Below are 18,565 nucleotides of genomic sequence, written 5' to 3'. Positions count from 1 at the left end.
CCAGTACACAACCGGAGCTTTGTTTCATATTCAATCATCTCGCTTCCTCCTTGCAGACCATCAACACTGTGTCAGAAGTCATCAGGGGCTCGCAGATCAACCAGGACTACTTTGCGTCGGTTAATGCACCATCCAACCCACCCAGGTAAGACGCAGCAATCCCACAATTGGGGTCATCTCGACAACATCTTGTCCTGTTTGTAGACCTGCTATCGTGGTCCTGCTCATGTCCATGGTGAACGAGAGGCAACCTTTTGTTCTACGCTGCGCCGTGCTCTACTGCTTCCAATGTTTCTTGTACAAGAACCAGAAAGGGCAAGGGGAGATCGTGGCCACGCTGCTGCCTTCCACCATCGACGGTCAGTCAGGTGGAGATCTCCAGTATTACTCGAACGTATCAATGAAGGTTTTGTGCTCACGTGCGCCCCTCAGCTAATTCCATCTCAGCCGGCCAGCTGCTGTGCGGCGGGCTGTTCTCCGCCGACTCCCTGTCCAACTGGTGCGCTTCGGTGGCCCTGGCCCACGCCTTGCAGGACAACCTCACCCAGAAGGAGCAGCTCCTCCGGGTCCAGCTGGCCACCAGCCTGGGCAAGCCACCCGTCTCCTTGCTACAGCAGTGCACCAACATCCTCTCCCAGGTAGCCTAGCGCTAAGTCGACACTTTTAAGGTAGCTTGGAGATTTTTAGCGCTCTCAAACCACAGACTGAAGAAATTGAGTGACTATACTCAATTGTAGGGGCAAAGGTCGACTGTGATTGATATGAGCGGTTTGACGTTGTGATTTTTCAGGGTGATAAGATCAGCCGGCGGGTGAGTAAAGTGCGTGCTACTTGTTTTTGTGTGTAGTTTCAGCGTGGTTTTTTTCCCACCCCCCCTTTCGTCTCAGCTTGGCTTGCGTAGGAGGAAGGTCCTTTTGGAAGTGGCTATGTGTGTGTGTGAAGGGGGAGCTTGGTGACTAGCAAGACCTGGTTCACCTTTCTAGTCAACGGCTCATAATCAGGCTGCACTGGTGCAATTCACCCCTCTTGGGCTTGAAGCTTCCGGAATTTCTGTATTAGTTTGTTTACTCAACTGCAAAAGACCAGTGTTGGCATTTGTGGGATTATTAAATTGATTGGGGAGGAGGCCCTTATTTCTACATTTTTATATTGATCTTTAATTATGACTGTTTCTATCATTTATTTACTTTTCATTTTGTTTATAATAATAGGTACTGTATTATGACCTTCAATTTTGCCAGGTCGACTCTTAAATCAAATAAAATGAACCACCCCAATATTTAACGGGAATAACAAATATTTATACTCTTAACATTTATCAATTTTTACATTCAACCAATAACTTTTTTTGTGCATTGCATCCTATTTGGAGACCTATTCTAAAAAGGTGACTTCAATTTTGCAGGTTATGAAATGCTGCAAAGTGTTTCGCATGTTGTTTGCAGCTTTTTGCATTCCCACTCTGTTTTTAAGACACATTAAGCTGCATTTTAATATTTTTTGTTCCCTCCAAGAAGTGGAATGATGCGTATTTGATGAAAGAATATGAAATACATCATCTGTATTTAAAAGCATGTCGTGGTTTGTAATGTTAATTTAAAAAAAGTCTTCTCTCACTTTTATGCCAAGATCACGATTTTGTTAGACATGCATGTATTGCGCAACCTAACCAAAAACCACTGTTGCTTTTTTTTTTCCATGCTCACCCTATTCATAACTTCTTTTATACAAAATAGATTCTTTAAGCTTTTACAAAATATTTTCAAGAAAAGATATTTTCATATTCTAACAATTTTATTTATTCATTTGAAGTACTAAAAAGCTACTAATGTTTTCAGGCAATGTAAAAGATGCTAGTAGCTGAATGGCTGACTAACTATTGATTTTATTTCGATGTAAACATTAGATTGAATGTTCGAAATTCAGATTTTTAAAATGCTAATCAAGATGTTTCCGTTGTGTTCCGCAGGGCAGCAAGGTGCAGACCAGGGTGGGGCTCCTCATGCTGCTGTGCACGTGGATCAACAACTGCCCCATCGCCGTCACACACTTTCTGCACAATCAGGAAAATGTGCCTTTTGTATCCTCAGTAGTCATGATTAATCCTGCTCTCTATTTTCAATTGGCAATTAAAAAAAAAAAAGACGAAAAATATGAACTCATTCACTACCATTGACAGTTATAAATGACAATGACCCATTTTTACTGAGTTAGCAGTGAATGAGTTAAATATAAATGAATAAAATAAATATATAATTGAAAAATGACACGCTGCACCACAAATATAAATTGTTGTCTGTCTGTAAGTGTCCTTGACTCTTCTGTAGCTCACGGCGCAGATCTCTGAGAACCTCGGAGAGGATGAACGTCTGGTGCAGGGCCTGTGCGCGCTGCTGCTGGGCATCTGCATTTATTACAACGACAACTCGCTGGAAAACTATACCAAGTAAGTTCCTCACCTCCACCTTGCTACACGATCACTTTATTTAATGTGCTCCTCGTCCTCCTCAGAGAGAAGTTGAAGCAGCTGATCGAGAAGCGGATCGGCAAGGAGAACTTTGTGGAGAAGCTTGGTTTTGTCACCAAACACGAGCTGTACTCGCGCGCCGCTCAGAAGCCGCAGCCGGTTTTTCCTTCTCCGGATCAGATGCTCTTTGACCACGAGTTCACCAAGCTGGTCAAAGAACTTGAGGGTAAGTACACAGGAAACCATGTCAACTGAAATAATCACCTCCAAACTGCTGCCATTATAAAATCTTATTTAACATGATTTCAACTTATTTATGGTTAGTTTTTGTGAATTAAAATAAAAAGTCAAAGAAAAGTGGCTTTTTCAGAATCCTGATTTATTCTTCTGGCATAAACAGGTGTGATAACCAAGGCGGTCCACAAGTCCAGCGAAGACGAGAAGAAGGAAGAGGAGGTGAAGAAGACGCTGGAGCAGCACGACAACATCGTCACGCAGTACAAAGAACTGATCAGAGAGCAGGCAAGCACCTTTTTGGAGCAAAGCTCACATCTAGACCTTCAACCGACTGATTTTTTTCCCAGGACTCCAAGATACAGGAGCTGAAGGAGCAGGTGTCCTCCTTGACCACCCAGACTGAACAGATGCAGGCCACCATGACCCAGCAGCAGAGCCAGATCCAGCAGCACAAGGACCAGTACAACATTCTGAAACTCAAGCTGGGTCAGTTCAACGCACGCAAATGATCGGCGCCATTTTTTTACATCGCAACATTTCTCTGTGTAGGTAAGGAAAACCCAAGTCAAGCTAGCAACACGCTAGGAGACGGCGCCCACGTCAACGGAGTCCAGACCGAAGAAGCGACGCAGCTTCGAGAGGAGATGGAGGAGCTGCGTAGTCAACACGCCCTCCTCCAGACGCAGCTGGGTGAAAAAGACGCCATCATTGACTCCTTGGTTAGTCGTGACTTTTGTCGCTGTGCACCACCGTTTCAGATCTTGACCCGGTGTGCCAGAAACGTAATTTTCCGCCGATTGTGTTTGTTCCCTTAGCGGTCCGAGCGGTCTCAACCAACCGATGGAGACACAGCAGGCTCAGACAACGCGGAACTCCTCAAGGTGACCGTCACATCACTGCTGCTCATAACGACGCAAAGTGTTGGTGTGCTTCATGACTTGGTTTCACCTAAAGGAGTTGGAGCTTCTGAGGAGTCAGGTCGAGACGCAGGCAGCTGAGATCGGTCAGCTGAAGTCGGACAATGCAGATCTGCTTAGAAGAGCTGAAACGGAGGTAAGCACAGGACTTAAAAAAAACAAACATTTGGGATCATGTTTAATCAAGATGAACCTCTTCAGTCTACAGGTGCTTCGTCAAGCGGCGACTTCTCATCGGATGCTACCAAGACAGCCGAACTGGAGAGCAGACTAGCGGCGCAGACGTCCGAAGTGGAGAGACTAAAAGTGTGTGGAAATTATTTCCTGCTTTATTTTATTATTAAGAAATCCTGATATCATCAGCAGGAAAAAAAAATGTTAAACTGTCGTCCTCAATTCCTCAGGAGGAGCTCCAGGGCCTGACGGGGGGCCGTGAGCAGCTAGAACAGCAGACGGCCTCGGCCACCAGCTCGGCGGCCATCTTGAAAGCGGAGATGGCCAAGCTTGAAGCGGAACTGCTGGAGTCCAAGAAAGAGCAAGACGACCTGCTCATGCTGCTGGCCGACCAGGACCAGAAAATCCAGAGCCTCAGGAAGAGACTCAAAGATCTCGGAGAGACGGTATCTTGAAGAGATGATGATGATGTTCCTGAATCAAACCTATGTAACCTCACGTGACCTTTTGTACCTGCAGGTGGATGATGAGGACGAGCTGGACACCAGGGACCAGACTGACGAGGACGATGAAGATGAAGATTAGAATGCAAGGACCGGTCGGTGTGAGGAACTTGGACTTTGATTTTGAAGCAGGTCTCTCTCTCTCTCTTTTTCTGGCAGTTGCCACATTTGTTCATCACATGTCCCACACGTGTACACCCTTTTGGCATCTTGAGTCGAAAAAACTAATTGGTGCGTTCATCTCATCGAGTTAACACGCTTCAAAACAACACAAGTTAATTTTTGAACTCACTTAACACATTTAGACACCAAAAGTAGCATAAATATCACATGTAATTGCTCTACGATATGCTGCAAAAACTGACACAAGATGTAAAAACGTCAAAAAAATTATTTTTGTCATCCTGCTATATGGTGCAGTTATGACCCAACTCGAAAGAAAACTTATGAAAGGATTATAATTGTTGGTAAATTAAATTTTACTAAATCAAAATGCCGTTTGTTTTGCATTTGTAATCACATTGTTAAAGATTTGCGTTTTAGAGTTGGGCGTGTCCCTCACTTTCCTTGCAGTGTGTCTTGTTCAACGCTAGAGGGCGGCAAATAGCTTCCATTCAGTCAAGTGTGAGTGGCCAAGCATTGCAGTATGTTCTAAAAATACTCATCCGGCTGACTGTCCACCAGCACAGCTCCAATGTACTGTTGTTATTTTTGACCTAGTTAGTGTAAAGTCAGTCATATGAAAATATATTGAAATATAGTTTTATTTAGTTTGACTGAGGACATTTTTATAGTTGTTTTGTTTAAAGCAACAGCAAGAAAAAAATAAGCATCACACTTGGAAGAATAACTTGATTTGGTAGTGATGTATTTAATTTTATTTATTGACAAGTTCAATACTGATCCTGCTGTAGCTCAACACAAATCGATGGAATAAAATGTACAAATGTTGGCGTACATCCTGGGCTAGTTGTCAGCCCAATGGCAGTAGACAAGCATTCACACTTAAGGACAATTTGGAGTCTACAATGGCCCTAACATGCATGTTTTTGACATGTGGGAGGAACCTGATGTAACTGGAGAAAGGCCACAAGCAATTTTGAGAACATGCAAACTCCACCCAAAAAAGCCAGAGAATGAACCCTCGTGAGCTCATGGCAAACTTGCTCCCTATGCTGCCCCTGTACATGTAATAAAATGTTCTAAAAATGCGTTATTCTATTTTTTTATTATTTTTTAAAAACTTTTACAGGTGTTCCTGACATACAAGTAACCGGACTTTTAGAGTGTACCTTTATTTTTATTTTATCTTTTTCCAATTAAGTATTTGAAATATTTAAGATGAATTTAATTATCAGGCCTATTTGTTTTGTGTTTATTTTATATGCTTTATTTGAGGACTACATTTCAATTTAATCATTTTGTGTATTTGTTTTACGACTTTTTTAAGATTTAACTATTTTTTAATCCCCAAATTGCCGTTTGAATCGTGAATAATAATGATTCCAAGGGAGACCTCGCCCAGTTCTTTATCCTCCCTGCTTCCCTCCATTTCTCTCCCTCCCTCCCTCCTCTTCGTGCTCTTCCTCTTCATCCTCCCCCTTGAGCAGCTCTAATCTCCCGGACTCGTCAGGGTGTAGCACCGCCGAGCACCATGACGACACCGGCTCTCGGCTAACTGGGAATCCGCTTTCCACGGTGCCATTCCGCGGGAGGGGGCAACCGCTGTCCGTCACCACCGTCGTCATAAAGGTGAGTACTTGGCCGCCGTGTACGTGCGGGAGGGACGACGACATCTTGGCCGGTGTTACTAAGCACTTTCGCTCACAACATCTGTGACACGTGCACCTGCTAACTTTAAGTGAAGCCCCTTTTATTTATGGAACAAATATTAAAATAAGTCATTTCAAGCAGAATGAATACTTTAATAAAGTAAAAACGACACGTATCGTGGTACTTAGCCTTTCTGTTTTGGTTTGAAAGCGTACTTGACTGAAATCATATTTTTTGCGAAACATCGGTGGGGGCACATTCACGTCTACTGTCTAAACTTTTATTTTCACCACAACTCTTAACTGATAAAAATAGTAAATTTATTCCTTGGGATAACTCTTTAATATACGGTGATTATGCGGTGCAATTTAACACAATTTCCTTCCCACTTGAATGAAGGAGAAGCAGGGGCGTGTAAACGGTGGGGCCGCCGGGCAGGCACCTGAGGGGGGCAGGCACTGATGATAATTGTACCTTTTGCCATATACTGTAGTTTAAAAGGATTTGATCGTGAACAAAGCTACAGTAAAGCCCACTATTTGTGAGGGACAGGGACAATGTAAGCCCAAGAATAGTGAAAAATCTACATATCATTGACATGGAATGATTAAAAAAATTTAACCTAAAAAAATATTTAAAAAACACTCATTATTCCTCACAAAAACTGGAATGTGGGAAAGAACCTTCCCCACTAACAAATAAAATTACAAACAATCTTAATTTCCTCATGAGGATAAAGCGGAAGATGAACAAATGAATGAAAATGTTATCTGGCACAATTCCCGACACTCATAGTTGTGAAGTAGTTCAATTAATTATAAAATATTCACTGATCAATTTGATGCTTATAGTGGTTTGTTTACATTTGAAGGGCCGCTTTGCTTACAGAGCTTGTATTGACGGCGTGTTCATGACATTCATTCTTTCCTCCCCAGCAGGGGTGGTGTTGTTTTCAGTGAGACCCCCAGTAGGGCAGATGCTCGGGGTCTCCTCCCCATTGTGCGTCCTTGCGTTGTCGTCTCGCGCCCACGTCAACATACTTAAAGACAAAAGAGCAAGCGTGTAATGACCCGATGCTAATGCTGCATCCAGTAAGCCTGGTTGTATGTACAGTTTTAATTGATTTTTAGTGTGTTTGTTTTTAATAGTTCAGATTTGTTTTTGAAAATTCGCTTGAGGCGCTTACTTAATATTTCGAAAATTAATACTTAGAAAATTCCACAAAGATGGCTGCCGCTATCACACTTCCCGTAAAGATCACGAATAATCAAATTCCAGTTATTTTGCGGGATCTTCTTTCAAAAGTAGCCAAACATAATCGAAAATGTGAACTCTCTTGTTGTTCCGATGTGCCAATTTTGCCAGGTCTCTGTGTGAAAGACAAACCTTTATGTGAAATCCGGGCATCAGTTTGAACACGTTAGACAAACGCTGTTTTATTATCCCTGAGTCAGGATTTTTTTTTTTTTTTTTTTTAAAGACCGGTGCAGACATGTCTTGTAATAAATGAGTCAAAGGTGTTATGCCACCTTGCTAGCCGCTACACTTTTGGGCTCGAGGACCAACAAATTGTGGACCTCTCTCAACCGTATAATGAAATAATTAATCTATAATTCCGAGGCGAGAATTGAGCAGCTAAATTATAGCGGGTGCTTCCATTGTTGAAGTTGATACATGAGGCGTGTTATGTGGCACGTTGTTAACACATACCTGACATTCCCACACTTTGTCCAAGTGATGACTCACATCTTTGGCTATGGAACAAAAACCCACCGGCGCTACAGATGCCCCTCACTCAAAACTGTAACTTGAACTGTAAATTATACGTTGTTTTTTTTTTTCTATCTGATTTCGAAGCTACTGTTTAGCATATATTGTGTACAATAAATACAGTCATTAAGTGTTATAAAAGCGTCCCACGTTATCAAACCGTTACGGTCAGCGCTGCTCGTTCTCGATATGACAGCTGCGGCAGTGCGGATTATCTGATGCTACTCCCACGTGGCCCGCAGAGCCAAGGGATTACATCAAATTAAAAAGTAAAATAAAATGTGTGTGTGCGTGTTTGTGTGTGGATTAGTTCCATGTCGCGCACTGGGGTTTGGGTGGAAAAGAGGAACATAATCAGATCAAAGCTTTAGATGTTGAGCATCAAAATGGTGGATCATCAAAAAGTTGTGTCCTTTTCATGCCACTTTTTTTCCCCTCCGAGCATTGCATGATTAATCGTGTTTTGATGCAACAGAGGCAAAAACATTGTTAAAACAATCACCAAAAATCAATAGTATTTAAAAAGAACTGTTTATGAAAATATAAACCTGACCCCGGATAATAAAATAGCAAATAAATGTTTCATTATTAGGCCAATATAGAATGAGCTTTTAACTCTTTTGTCCTTCTTATTATTATTTATTTAAACTTTTCCTGCTGTTTAACAGCAGATGGGTCATCGGAGTGTGATGGATTATTCATGAGGAGAAAAGTAGTAAGTGCCTCGTGGATGCTAGCTAACGTAAAATAAGTTTATAATAAAACAATTAAAAAAAATGTTAACATTTGCTTTATTTCTTATTTACTTAGTTGTGACATTTAAAAATATTTTTAACATAGTATATATGTAATACTGAAATGTAAAAAAATCTAAATATTTGCTTTATTTCTTATTTACTTATTTGTGCCAATTAAAAAAAAATAGTAAAATAGTATATGTAATACTCTAAATGTAATACTGACTATTTCTCCCATCTCCACGCTGTAGATCTATGTCCAAGTGCTATTAGCACAGCTGCTAGCCGGCGCTTCCTGTGTATGGCGTATCGGCAAGACATTAATGTGTTTAGCTGATGGAGGAGATCTGATTAGCGGCCTGTGTGTTGTTTACCAGCGAGGCTCAATGCAGTGTCAAGATAATCCCCCCGCCCGCCTTTGAGCTGCGGAAAGTGAAACTCACCTTGACAACAGTCGCTATAGCAGGCCATGTGAATCCAAGGATGCTTGGAGCGAACAAGTGGTTAGCACGTCTGCCTCACACTTTTGGGGAAATTTTGAAGGCCCTAAATCGTCCGTGGTTTTGAATGCGAGTGTGAATGGCTTAGGGTTAGTAATACTGTGTTACTCCCTTTTGATTTAAAATAGGCATCTGTAAAAAGCAAAAGCTATCAACAAAGGCCTGTTCCATTCTTCACGCATGGAGTCATCAAAAAATGCCTGACTTCATTCGTGGATGAAACCATCTGAAGCGTATCCGCTAGTTTCCTGTGATGTGGATCCAGTGGAGCTGTTTGTTGGCTGTTTTCTAACTGCTAACGTGTTAGCTTAGCGGTGAGATCATGTGTTAAGGTATTCGTGGGTGCCAATGGAATGGCCCGCGTTGCACGGGCACGCTGAGCAATACGTAAGCGGCGTGGGGGCGGGCGAGTGGTGAGATCACGCTGACATGCTGTACTTTGGCCGTCAAAATGATGAAATGGAGCCTTTTATTTTAAGGCTGCAATTCCTTGGCGATCATCTTGGACTGCTGTGTTCGTACAGTACATCTGCAGAAAATTGTCGGAGGCACAATGTTGTGTCCCGTCTCTGATTTTGTTTTTCGCTTTTTTGTTAGCGGAGGTTATTCTAAACTGCATTTCCTTTTATTTGCCTGAGTGCTAAGATGCTAAGTGCTCGCGCGCGTGAGTGGTGGCTAATAGACGATAAGGACAGGGCAAGAGCTAGCAAGTCCTAAGAGATGCTCTGTGATCAAAACATCAACAGCACTAATAGCTGGACAGAACATAAGAGCCCGTTAAGCTAATTGCCAGCTAGCTTCTGTGAAAAACACAAGCGCTAGTTAGCTAGCTAAATTGTGTGAGAACACAAACGCGACCCTTTGGATGGTGACCTTCCAACTGCTCGGCGTTGTCGCTTGTGATTAGCCGTCTGACTGTATTTTGACTGGCAAACACCTGCCCGTTGCCTTCGATGTACTCTACGTTCGAGCTGACTCGAGAAAAATATATTTCACAAAAGAAAGGAGATGTTTTGTTTTTGCTGTTCATTGGAAAAAAGAGGCAAAATATTTAAATCAATGGGACTCTACCAATTGCATTCTAAAGCGGGGGTGGTTTTATCAGTAACTAAAAAAAACTCCCACAAGTATCTTAAAAGAAAAAAATTCTAGGGAAGTATTACAATTTAACTCAGATAACATTGTTACTGTATTATTCCAGAAATATGACTTTATTGTCTTAACATTCTGCTCTTATAAATGGCGAGTTATTTTTAGGTGCTGCCAAGTGTTTATCAGCAGGACTTTGCTCCCTGCTAAGCATTATGGGTTGCAGCATTTTCCAATAATTGATAAGTAATCCATATTCTGGGTTCTACTTGAGCTACGCCGTTCAGTTTAATGCAAGTCATTGATCAGCCTATCGGCTCCTCCCTTGTTTGACCGTGTGAACGCCACTTCATCAGTCTTTTTTTTTTTCACGCTGTCCTCGTACTGGCCAATCAGCTAATGTTCTCGATCGAATGGCCTCTTGCGTAACCTTTGCCTTTTTACTGGCGGCCTTGTGGAGTCACCATTGGGGTACACACTCGAATTAATTGTAAGTCGGAGACAAGTAGACTCCTTGAAATTACGACTTTTTATCCCCGTAATCCTACAACTTTATTCCTGTAGGATTCCATCCTTGTAATTTTACGCCGTAACACTTCGACTTTTTTACGTAGCGTACGTATATTGCGACATAATTGGCCTCTCTTTCTCTCTCGCTCTCTCTCTCTCTCCCCCCTCGCTCGCTCAAAGGGAGTGTACACACTCATCTTTCCTGTGCTTGTTCACACACGCATTTACCTTCAGTGTGTGTAAATGCAGCGTCGACGGTGGACGTACTGGAGATAAAGTAAATGTTTCTTCTCGCCCGTGCCGATCCGCTTGGCCCCGGAGTCATAACAGAACGTCCCTCAAGGACCCCTTCCCATTGAGGTTCCCCCTCCTCCGGTCAGGGTGAGTCTCGTTCTTCTCCCCGAGCGAGTGCTTTCATGTCCTGATGTGACAGGTCACTCGGTGGAATTTGGCGTCGGCTTATTGATCTTTTCACTCTGCTGGCTACTGAGTCCACAGCTGCACTTTTTTTTTTTTCTCCCTGGAGTAAAACCCTCGGCGAGCTTGGACAAGATCAAACGCAATTGTGTGGTGCCAACTTGGGTTGTGTAGTCCTCAAAACGGATCGCCGCAGGCACACGTTGTCATTGCCTCCTCCAGAAGTTGGCACCACAAGCATGACAATGACATCATCTGCGGTCTGGAGCCACTGTGGTTTGGACTGGGCCATTTCATGGAATTTTGAATCTCGTGGTCTGCATGTCTGCCTCACAGGTCTTAAGTTCTGGGTTCGAAATCTCAGCTGCATGTGCGGGCATACTTCCAGTTCCCTCCCACCTTTGCAAGTCAAATGTGATTTGATGCCTTGAATTTTGAAATATTATGTTTGGTTGACTTTTTGAATTGGGGCAGCGTCGTGGACTAGCACAACTTTAATTAGGAAAACCTATAATAAAAAAAAAAATCAAATTAAAAATAATTAAATGGAATGCAGAATAAAGAATTAAACAGTATAAAAAGTTTTAAAAGCAACACTATTGATATAAATGTTTGCGTGTTAATTCTGTTTTCCATTGTACGTTGGAATTTAGCTGTCAGGCGCGTTCTGTGGTTCTTTTACATCGAAGACACAGCATGTAATTCTCTTTTTTTATGTTTAATTTGACAGTAAACTTCAACTGGGAGTGGCATTAAACAGCTTGAAACCTCACACATACCCAAAAAACGCCTCCCACAATTCTCCATTCCAAATTCAGGACACAAAAGTATTTTTTAACTGGTCCCAAAAATTCCCACGTTCCTAAAACTCCACATTTTAAACTTCATAGCCAAACAGCAATTTCATTCTTTTTTTGCTTCAATTCCGTTTTCACTCTACATATTTTAATAACGCATGTTGTGTTACCACTCACCAATCCGCAGTTGAGTAATCCGTTCCAGACAGCGCTATGATAAAAACACGGTCGTCCAATCACGCCCTCCAAATTCAGTCTCGTACGTGTTAATCATTACATCTCTCAATGTGTTCTCGTCGCTATCCGCTCGTAAAAACGACTTATCTGATAGAGATAAAGCTGGACGCCACCGGTTATTCATTTGCCTTCTGACAAGTGCAAATTTCTGGAAATTTCTATAAAAACGATTTTTATTCACGCTAATTTAGACCAAGATTCATGCGGTTTAATAAACTCGTACTACTTTGAAGCATTCGTTAGATTAGCTTGATTTAGCTAGATTAGCTCTTACGATAGGTCAAGACTCCCTCGTGAGGTCAAAACGACAAAGTTGCCTTTTGGGATTTAAATCTGCAGGAGGTCACCGTTGTTTTGATTACGAGTGACGGCCGACAATTGGATTTGATTTATTGATGTGGGTTAGCGTGCTTCGTGTCGCAGTGCCGTGTAAACTTTGAACTCCCCGCGATTGTTTGGCCAAGAGAGGAGCGGCCGCTTGTGTACTCGCTCATTATGACTTGCTGTATACCAATTTTCGTCTTCGCTCTGTGAGCCAGCCGTGGTCAAAACGTACTGGCATAAATGAATACATCAAGGGTTATTTTTAGTTTTTTTTTTTTGATCAGCGAGGAGCCGCGTGTAAAAATAACCACCTCGGTGTTTTTCGTCATCTAAATCTCAGACGGGCTGCCCGCCCACCGCTGAGACTGTAAAATGCCGGCTTCTGTTGCCTCATTATAATCTGCTTTTTGAAGACGCCATCTTTACTAAACGTTAGAATGGAAAAGAGGTTTAAAAAAATGCAAATATTGCTTTTCTATTTTGTCGGAAAAAATATCACTGAAGAATTAGACACGATGATCTGCTGACTCTTCATCCACTCCCGAAAAACCGTTCGCAACACCTCTTTATTTTACAGTATGTCATTCAACACAACGCAGCTCTTGCAAGTGTTGCGAGGACCGATTCATGCCATGCCAGCAGGACGTGCCAAGAAACGTCTTGGCCGTCTAACTTGGCAGCTCGACGCCCTGGCTGCTCGCCGATCGACCCAAACGCTGCCAGGGATTATCGCACGTAGCTAAGTGTAAACAAACCTCTGTCAGGGCACGCTTTGGTGACTCAGTCCAACAAGGAGTGGAGATTGACCCTTGGCCATTTCCAAATAATGCTGTCTCTTCTTACCTCCACAATATGCGTTCAGGAACGGATCTAAATAAAAACATTTGATTCAGTAGCTTGTAACAGCTTTTTTTACCTGGAAGGCTTAACGAATCTCCTCAGCATTGATGGGAAGACATTCCAGCTTCTCAATGGCGGCCTGAGGGCGGAAGGAGATAGAGAAGAGTGTAAACTGACACGTCTCATTCTTACTGTTTGTCCCTCTCTTAATTTGAGCCTTCTTCTTTACCTTTTGGACTTGTCGTCTTTGCTTTGGAGGAACTCCCTGCGCCTCCACTGCTCTATTTTATTTTTTTGAGCCAGTCGTATCTTTTGACAGATTTCTCCCGGTCAAGCAGCTGCTCAGTCTCAACGTGAATGTCCGTCAAGCTTCTCCGCCCTTTATTTATAAGTAATGAGCGTACTTACAGCATCCAAGCCAGCAGGCAGGCAGGGAAAGTAGCCAAGCAGACATTCTGGCTAGCTAGCCTTGGTCCCAGAGGACCAGACTCGCTTATCTTGCGGCATAATGACATATGCATCGACTATCTTGGAGAGACAGATAGGTCACTCCAAAAAGTATATACTGTGCTTCTGTTCTGGGAAATGTCATCCTTGCTCGGTCGATTGAATCGGTAGAAAAATTTATTAGAGGGAATTAAAGTGCTGATGGTTATTACTACACATCTCTTCATAAACCAAATGTCATACTAGCCTGAAAAAAATATTTAAAAAAAACTCATTGGTTTTGAAAAAGTGGAAGTGTTGCGCAATTTTTTTCTTTGTCCGCAGATCGTATCAATAAATCTCCCTTCTCTTTTTATTGTCAGATGTCATGGCGTCCTCAGTACCGCAGCTCCAAGTTCCGACACGTTTACGGCAAGCCGGCACCCAAAGAGAGCTGCTACGATGGCGTGCCCATCACGTGCAGCGTGCAGGACAACAACTTCTGTGCCGTCAACCCTCGCTTCCTCGCCGTCATCACTGAGTGTGCGGGGGGCGGGGCCTTCCTGGTCCTCTCTGTCCATCATGTCAGTGTTTATACAAGGAAAGTAATCGAGTATTTCTTTTTTTTTTTTTTACAACATTCTACTTTCTGCTCAGACAGGTAAAGTGGACCCTCACCACCCGCGAGTGTCGGGCCACAGGGGCAAAGTGTTAGACGTCAAATGGAATCCCTTCGACGACTACTGCATCGCCTCCTGCTCTGAGGATGCCACGGTTAGCAAACGGGCTCTCATTCTCGTGAATAACAGGGAGGGAGAGGCAAGATCTTTTTTTTTTTGGTGCCTCACTCACAAAAAGGCTTAAACCAGGAGTCATCCCACACATTCCTCAGGAACACATCATCGAGCTTTACCTCCTTGGAAATGATACTTGCACTTCACTGGTTGACTTCCAAATGTAGTTCTAATTATATTCCTGCATAAAAACACACGAAGTTTCTGGTTTTTGCCTAAAAAAAAAAAGAGCCTACTAGAAAAGCTGAACTTTATTTGATTTGGTCTTTTTTATAAGATAAAAACCTTGCATTTGAACAGGGGTGTGTAGACTTTTTATATTCAGTGTATTTACTGACTCGGTCCTATATGATCCCATTTGTGGAAACGTCAGCAAATGATTTCCGAGTGGATTCGTCCTTTCCCCTTACGTATTTATAAAAAATTGTAAAAAAAAAAATATATAACTAAAAAAGTTTATTTAGAAAATAAAATGACCTAAATGGTAATAGCATAATATTCTATATGCAGAATAATTTTCTTTATTGTGGTGTTGAACTGGTGACTTGTGAATGAATAAATGTGCATCTCCAGGTGAAGGTATGGGAGATCCCTCCTCACGGCCTGCTCAAGAACATGACGGTGGCCTGGAAGGAGCTCCAGGGCCACAGCCGTCGGGTGAGCCTCATCGAGTGGCACCCCTCCGCCAACAACATCCTCTTCAGCACGGCGTACGACTACAAGGTAAACGTGCGGCAAATACGCCAAACAAGTACGGGAACATATCACAATGTAGCCAAAAAAAAAAATATTTAAAGCCCAAAAAAAGCCAGTGTCCTGTCCTCTCGGCTCCAGGTGATGATCTGGAACCTGGACTGTCCGGAGCAGGTGATCAAGAATCCTGTGCGGACCATCAGCCTCCACACGGACGTTGTGCTGTCCATGTCCTTCAACACCGATGCCACCCTCTTGGCCACTACCTGCAAGGACAAGAAAGTCCGGCTCCTGGAGCCGCGCTCGGGGACCCTGCTCCAGGTAATCTTGGCAAGCCGGTCTTCTTAAACCTTCTGGGCCACCGTACTTTGAATTTTAGAAGGATCCTACCTCATCCTGTTTGTTCTTTAGTTTGCATTAAATATTGTAACCTTGGCGAAGACACCACTGGGCGGATGGAGATTTTGACTCGCTTGTGTCTGAATCATTTGTGGCGTTCCAGGAAACCAACTGCAAGACGCACAAGGCCAGCAAGGTGCTGATTCTGGACAACGTCAACAAGCTGCTCACCTCAGGCACGTCCAGGTGGAACGACAGACAGATCGCACTTTGGGACCTGGTAAGTTCTTAAAACTGATGAAAAAAATGTTTTGTACTGAGTCCAGTTTATTTTACCATCTTACTTTGTTTTGATTCAAATTGATTCTACAGCTTTCATTTATCTTCTTAATATTATTTTCAAAATGATCATGATTATAATCCATTATGACATCTCAATGGAAATTTTTGCAATTTTATCTGACCTCTTTGTGTTATTGACTTCATTTTACTGTGACACGGTATGCCTGAAGGTGTGATATTGACTCCACGCAGGAGAAACACTTATGAGCATTTGTAATATTGAGAACGTCCGTCACGTGTGTCAACTCCAGATTATATTCCTCTGACCTCATTTTGCATCGCCGTCACTTTTGCCCCAGTGCGACGGCAACAAAGATAAAAATAATAATCCAGCTTTATGTCTAAGTGGGAAACTCCAAGGGTGCGTTAGGTTTGCAAGTGCGGAGTTGGCAATGATAATCGGAAAACTCGATGTAATGAGTAAGGTCGCCACAGATAGACAAGAAGGTGAAGTAGTATACAACACTGCCACCTAGCGGACAAATTGAAGGACGAGTAGCTCCTGACTTTTATGTATTTTATCCCGGTGCTTTTTTTTTTTTATTTACCAAGTTGCTTCAGTTTAGTTTGTTTATAATGACTTAATTCTTACGGCCATGACATGTACCTGGAACTTATTTGCCTTTTTTTTTTTTTTTTCTTTTTCAGGGTGACCTGTCAGTGCCTTTGGTAGAGGAAAATCTAGATGGTTCGTCAGGTTTCCTCTTTCCGTTCTACGACCCGGATACACACATGCTCTACCTGGCCGGCAAGGTGAGTGAGCATCCAAGATAGTTATTATCTCTATATATCACAAAAACAAAATTAATTTGGAAAAACTGATTTAATGACGAGGCGCTGGTGTTTCTTTCAGGGGGACGGGAACATCAGGTACTATGAGATCAGCTCGGAAAAACCGTACATCCACTACCTGACGGAGTACCGCTCCAATTTACCTCAGAAAGGGATGGGTAAGGAACGTACAAACTTTTTTTGTCTGTCTGTTGACGCTCAAGCACCTGCAAGCAAATCTAATGTGCAAATAGCCAGCAGGCTTTGGATAGTCAAAGCAGCTGAAAAAGCCGTTGACCTCCTTTTTTCTTGTGAATTATTTTTTTTCTTTGAGTTGTAATGGTCAGAATTTTTCTCTGTGATGGACGATGATGAAGAATTATTTGCAAAATTTTAATAAGACTGAAGTCATTTCCTTTGCTGTTCTCAGGTGTGATGCCAAAGAGAGGCCTGGACGTGAGCATGTGCGAAGTTTTTCGCTTCTACAAACTGGTGACCATCAAGACTCTCATCGAGCCGCTGTCCATGATCGTCCCTCGCCGGGTAAGAGGAAGCCCTCGCCGACTCATCGCTTTTTCCAAGCGTTATCATATTTGGTCAACTTTTACAGTCGGAGTCGTACCAGGAGGACATCTATCCAATGACGGCGGGCAACAAGCCCGCCTTGACTGCCGACGAGTGGCTGAGCGGCATCGACAGAGGTCAGCGATATTTCTGCGTATTCCTGAAATCCGCAAACATCTCCATTTTCCTATCGCCTGGTGCGTAGGCCCGGTGCTGATGTCGCTAAAGCCCGGCCATCCGGTGGACGAATCCAACGGCGAGACCGATAAGGCTCACGGTAGAGCGTACATTAGGGAACAGCAGGGCGGCGGCAAGACGGCCAACAACGGCGTGGCTGGAGACGGCAGGACGGTGGTGACTAACGGACAAGACTTCCTGCTCTGCTCGCCACCCAAAACGGAAAATGAGGTAGTGAATGATGATGTCATACGAGTGTGGGCTTTGATTGACAGGTTTGACAGTTGAGGAACTGGGAACTAGATCAGGTTAACTTGTCAATCTTTTTTCCAAGGAGTTCTTTTCATGTATTTTTTATAAACAAAAGTAAATATTAATCTATATTGCAATGTCAGTTTTAGTAAACCTAAATGTTTTCTATACATATTTATGCAAATTAAAGCCTACCAACGGAATGTGACTGTTGTCCGCAGCTTCGCGTGAAATTCCACAAGCAGCAGGACGAAATCCGGCGACTGGTGGAGCTTCTCCAACAGAGGGACGTGCACATCAAGCAGCTGGAGCTAGAGATCAACAATTTGAAAAACTCTCAGCAGAACTCACTTTAACATAGTTCTCTTCTTTTTCTTTTTTTTTTAAGATAAGCACGCGCTTCCTGTAGTCACATATAAGGTGCACATATTGTTGATGTAAATACACTCAGTGATTCTTACCCACACGCTTTTAAAAACTTGCACACTTTTATTTTATATCGCAGCTATGCAATTTTTTAGCTTTTTTTAAAACGCTTTTTATAAGCGGAAAGAAAAAAAAAACAATGCGTAATTGTACGTGAGCCCATTCTGTTTGTTGGCGTCAATGTTCAAAAAAGTACACTGAAAAGAAAAAACTCGGTAAAACTGATATTGTGCTTCCTTTTTCAATATTTTGAATCTTTTCATCCACTCTTGATGGCAGCTTTTGTAGAGGCCAAGACCAAAGGCACGCTTTCGTCCTCATCGTTCATCCAGCATTGGTTTGTTTTAATTGGGAAGGGCAGCGCCAGATGAATGGAAGCTCGGGCTCGACATGTTTGTGTATGACATCTAAAGTTGGTGCAGTTCTTTACTGTGGTTGAGTCACTGTGAAAAAAAAAGTTGGCATTTCATTAAAAAAGCCTCCAATGAA

The 18,565-nt window shown here is 42.7% G+C and overlaps 2 protein-coding genes and 1 long non-coding RNA gene across 9 annotated transcripts in view; 2 read left to right on the top strand and 1 right to left on the bottom strand.

The window, feature by feature from the left end:
* Positions 1-5,510, top strand: part of uso1 (USO1 vesicle transport factor) — an 8,625-nt gene extending 3,115 nt beyond the window's left edge. For 3 of the 6 annotated variants that reach the window (XM_088373766.1, XM_088373764.1, XM_088373769.1), the window contains 15 exons: positions 57-145; positions 205-359; positions 433-638; positions 791-820; positions 1,970-2,080; positions 2,328-2,446; positions 2,512-2,693; positions 2,868-2,989; positions 3,052-3,190; positions 3,254-3,423; positions 3,520-3,585; positions 3,659-3,757; positions 3,823-3,927; positions 4,026-4,241; positions 4,315-5,510. In XM_088373766.1, coding sequence (XP_088229892.1) covers positions 57-145; positions 205-359; positions 433-638; positions 791-820; positions 1,970-2,080; positions 2,328-2,446; positions 2,512-2,693; positions 2,868-2,989; positions 3,052-3,190; positions 3,254-3,423; positions 3,520-3,585; positions 3,659-3,757; positions 3,823-3,927; positions 4,026-4,241; positions 4,315-4,380 — 1,875 coding nt within the window. In that variant the 3' untranslated portion in view covers positions 4,381-5,510. The remainder of the gene's footprint in view (positions 1-56; positions 146-204; positions 360-432; positions 639-790; positions 821-1,969; positions 2,081-2,327; positions 2,447-2,511; positions 2,694-2,867; positions 2,990-3,051; positions 3,191-3,253; positions 3,424-3,519; positions 3,586-3,658; positions 3,758-3,822; positions 3,928-4,025; positions 4,242-4,314) is intronic. The other 3 variants (XM_088373767.1, XM_088373765.1, XM_088373768.1) reach the window with 2 other exon arrangements.
* Positions 5,150-12,096, bottom strand: LOC148399702 (uncharacterized). The gene is made up of 3 exons (XR_015858020.1): positions 12,069-12,096; positions 10,906-11,602; positions 5,150-7,110 (listed from the first exon to the last, which is right to left on the bottom strand). It is a non-coding gene; the product is annotated as an uncharacterized LOC148399702 (long non-coding RNA).
* coro2aa (coronin 2Aa) lies at positions 5,879-18,565 on the top strand. Of its 2 annotated transcripts, none has more exons than XM_088373777.1 (12): positions 5,879-6,050; positions 14,102-14,302; positions 14,376-14,492; positions 15,086-15,235; positions 15,347-15,526; positions 15,708-15,824; positions 16,535-16,639; positions 16,740-16,836; positions 17,088-17,200; positions 17,268-17,358; positions 17,427-17,629; positions 17,872-18,565. In XM_088373777.1, the coding sequence occupies exons 2-12, from the start codon at positions 14,102-14,104 to the stop codon at positions 18,004-18,006; spliced, it is 1,509 nt and encodes a 502-aa protein (XP_088229903.1). In that variant the 5' UTR covers positions 5,879-6,050; the 3' UTR covers positions 18,007-18,565. The 2 variants fall into 2 exon arrangements, with proteins under 2 accessions (XP_088229903.1, XP_088229902.1); XM_088373776.1 differs by lacking the exon at positions 5,879-6,050 and adding an exon at positions 10,875-11,058.

This window comes from Syngnathus floridae, chromosome 4 (assembly GCF_059516105.1).
Source record: "Syngnathus floridae isolate MCC-2025c chromosome 4, RoL_Sflo_1.0, whole genome shotgun sequence".
NCBI classification, from domain to species: domain Eukaryota; kingdom Metazoa; phylum Chordata; class Actinopteri; order Syngnathiformes; family Syngnathidae; genus Syngnathus; species Syngnathus floridae.
Note: the sequence above shows the minus strand (reverse complement) of the source record. Positions and strands in the feature narration are given on the sequence as shown.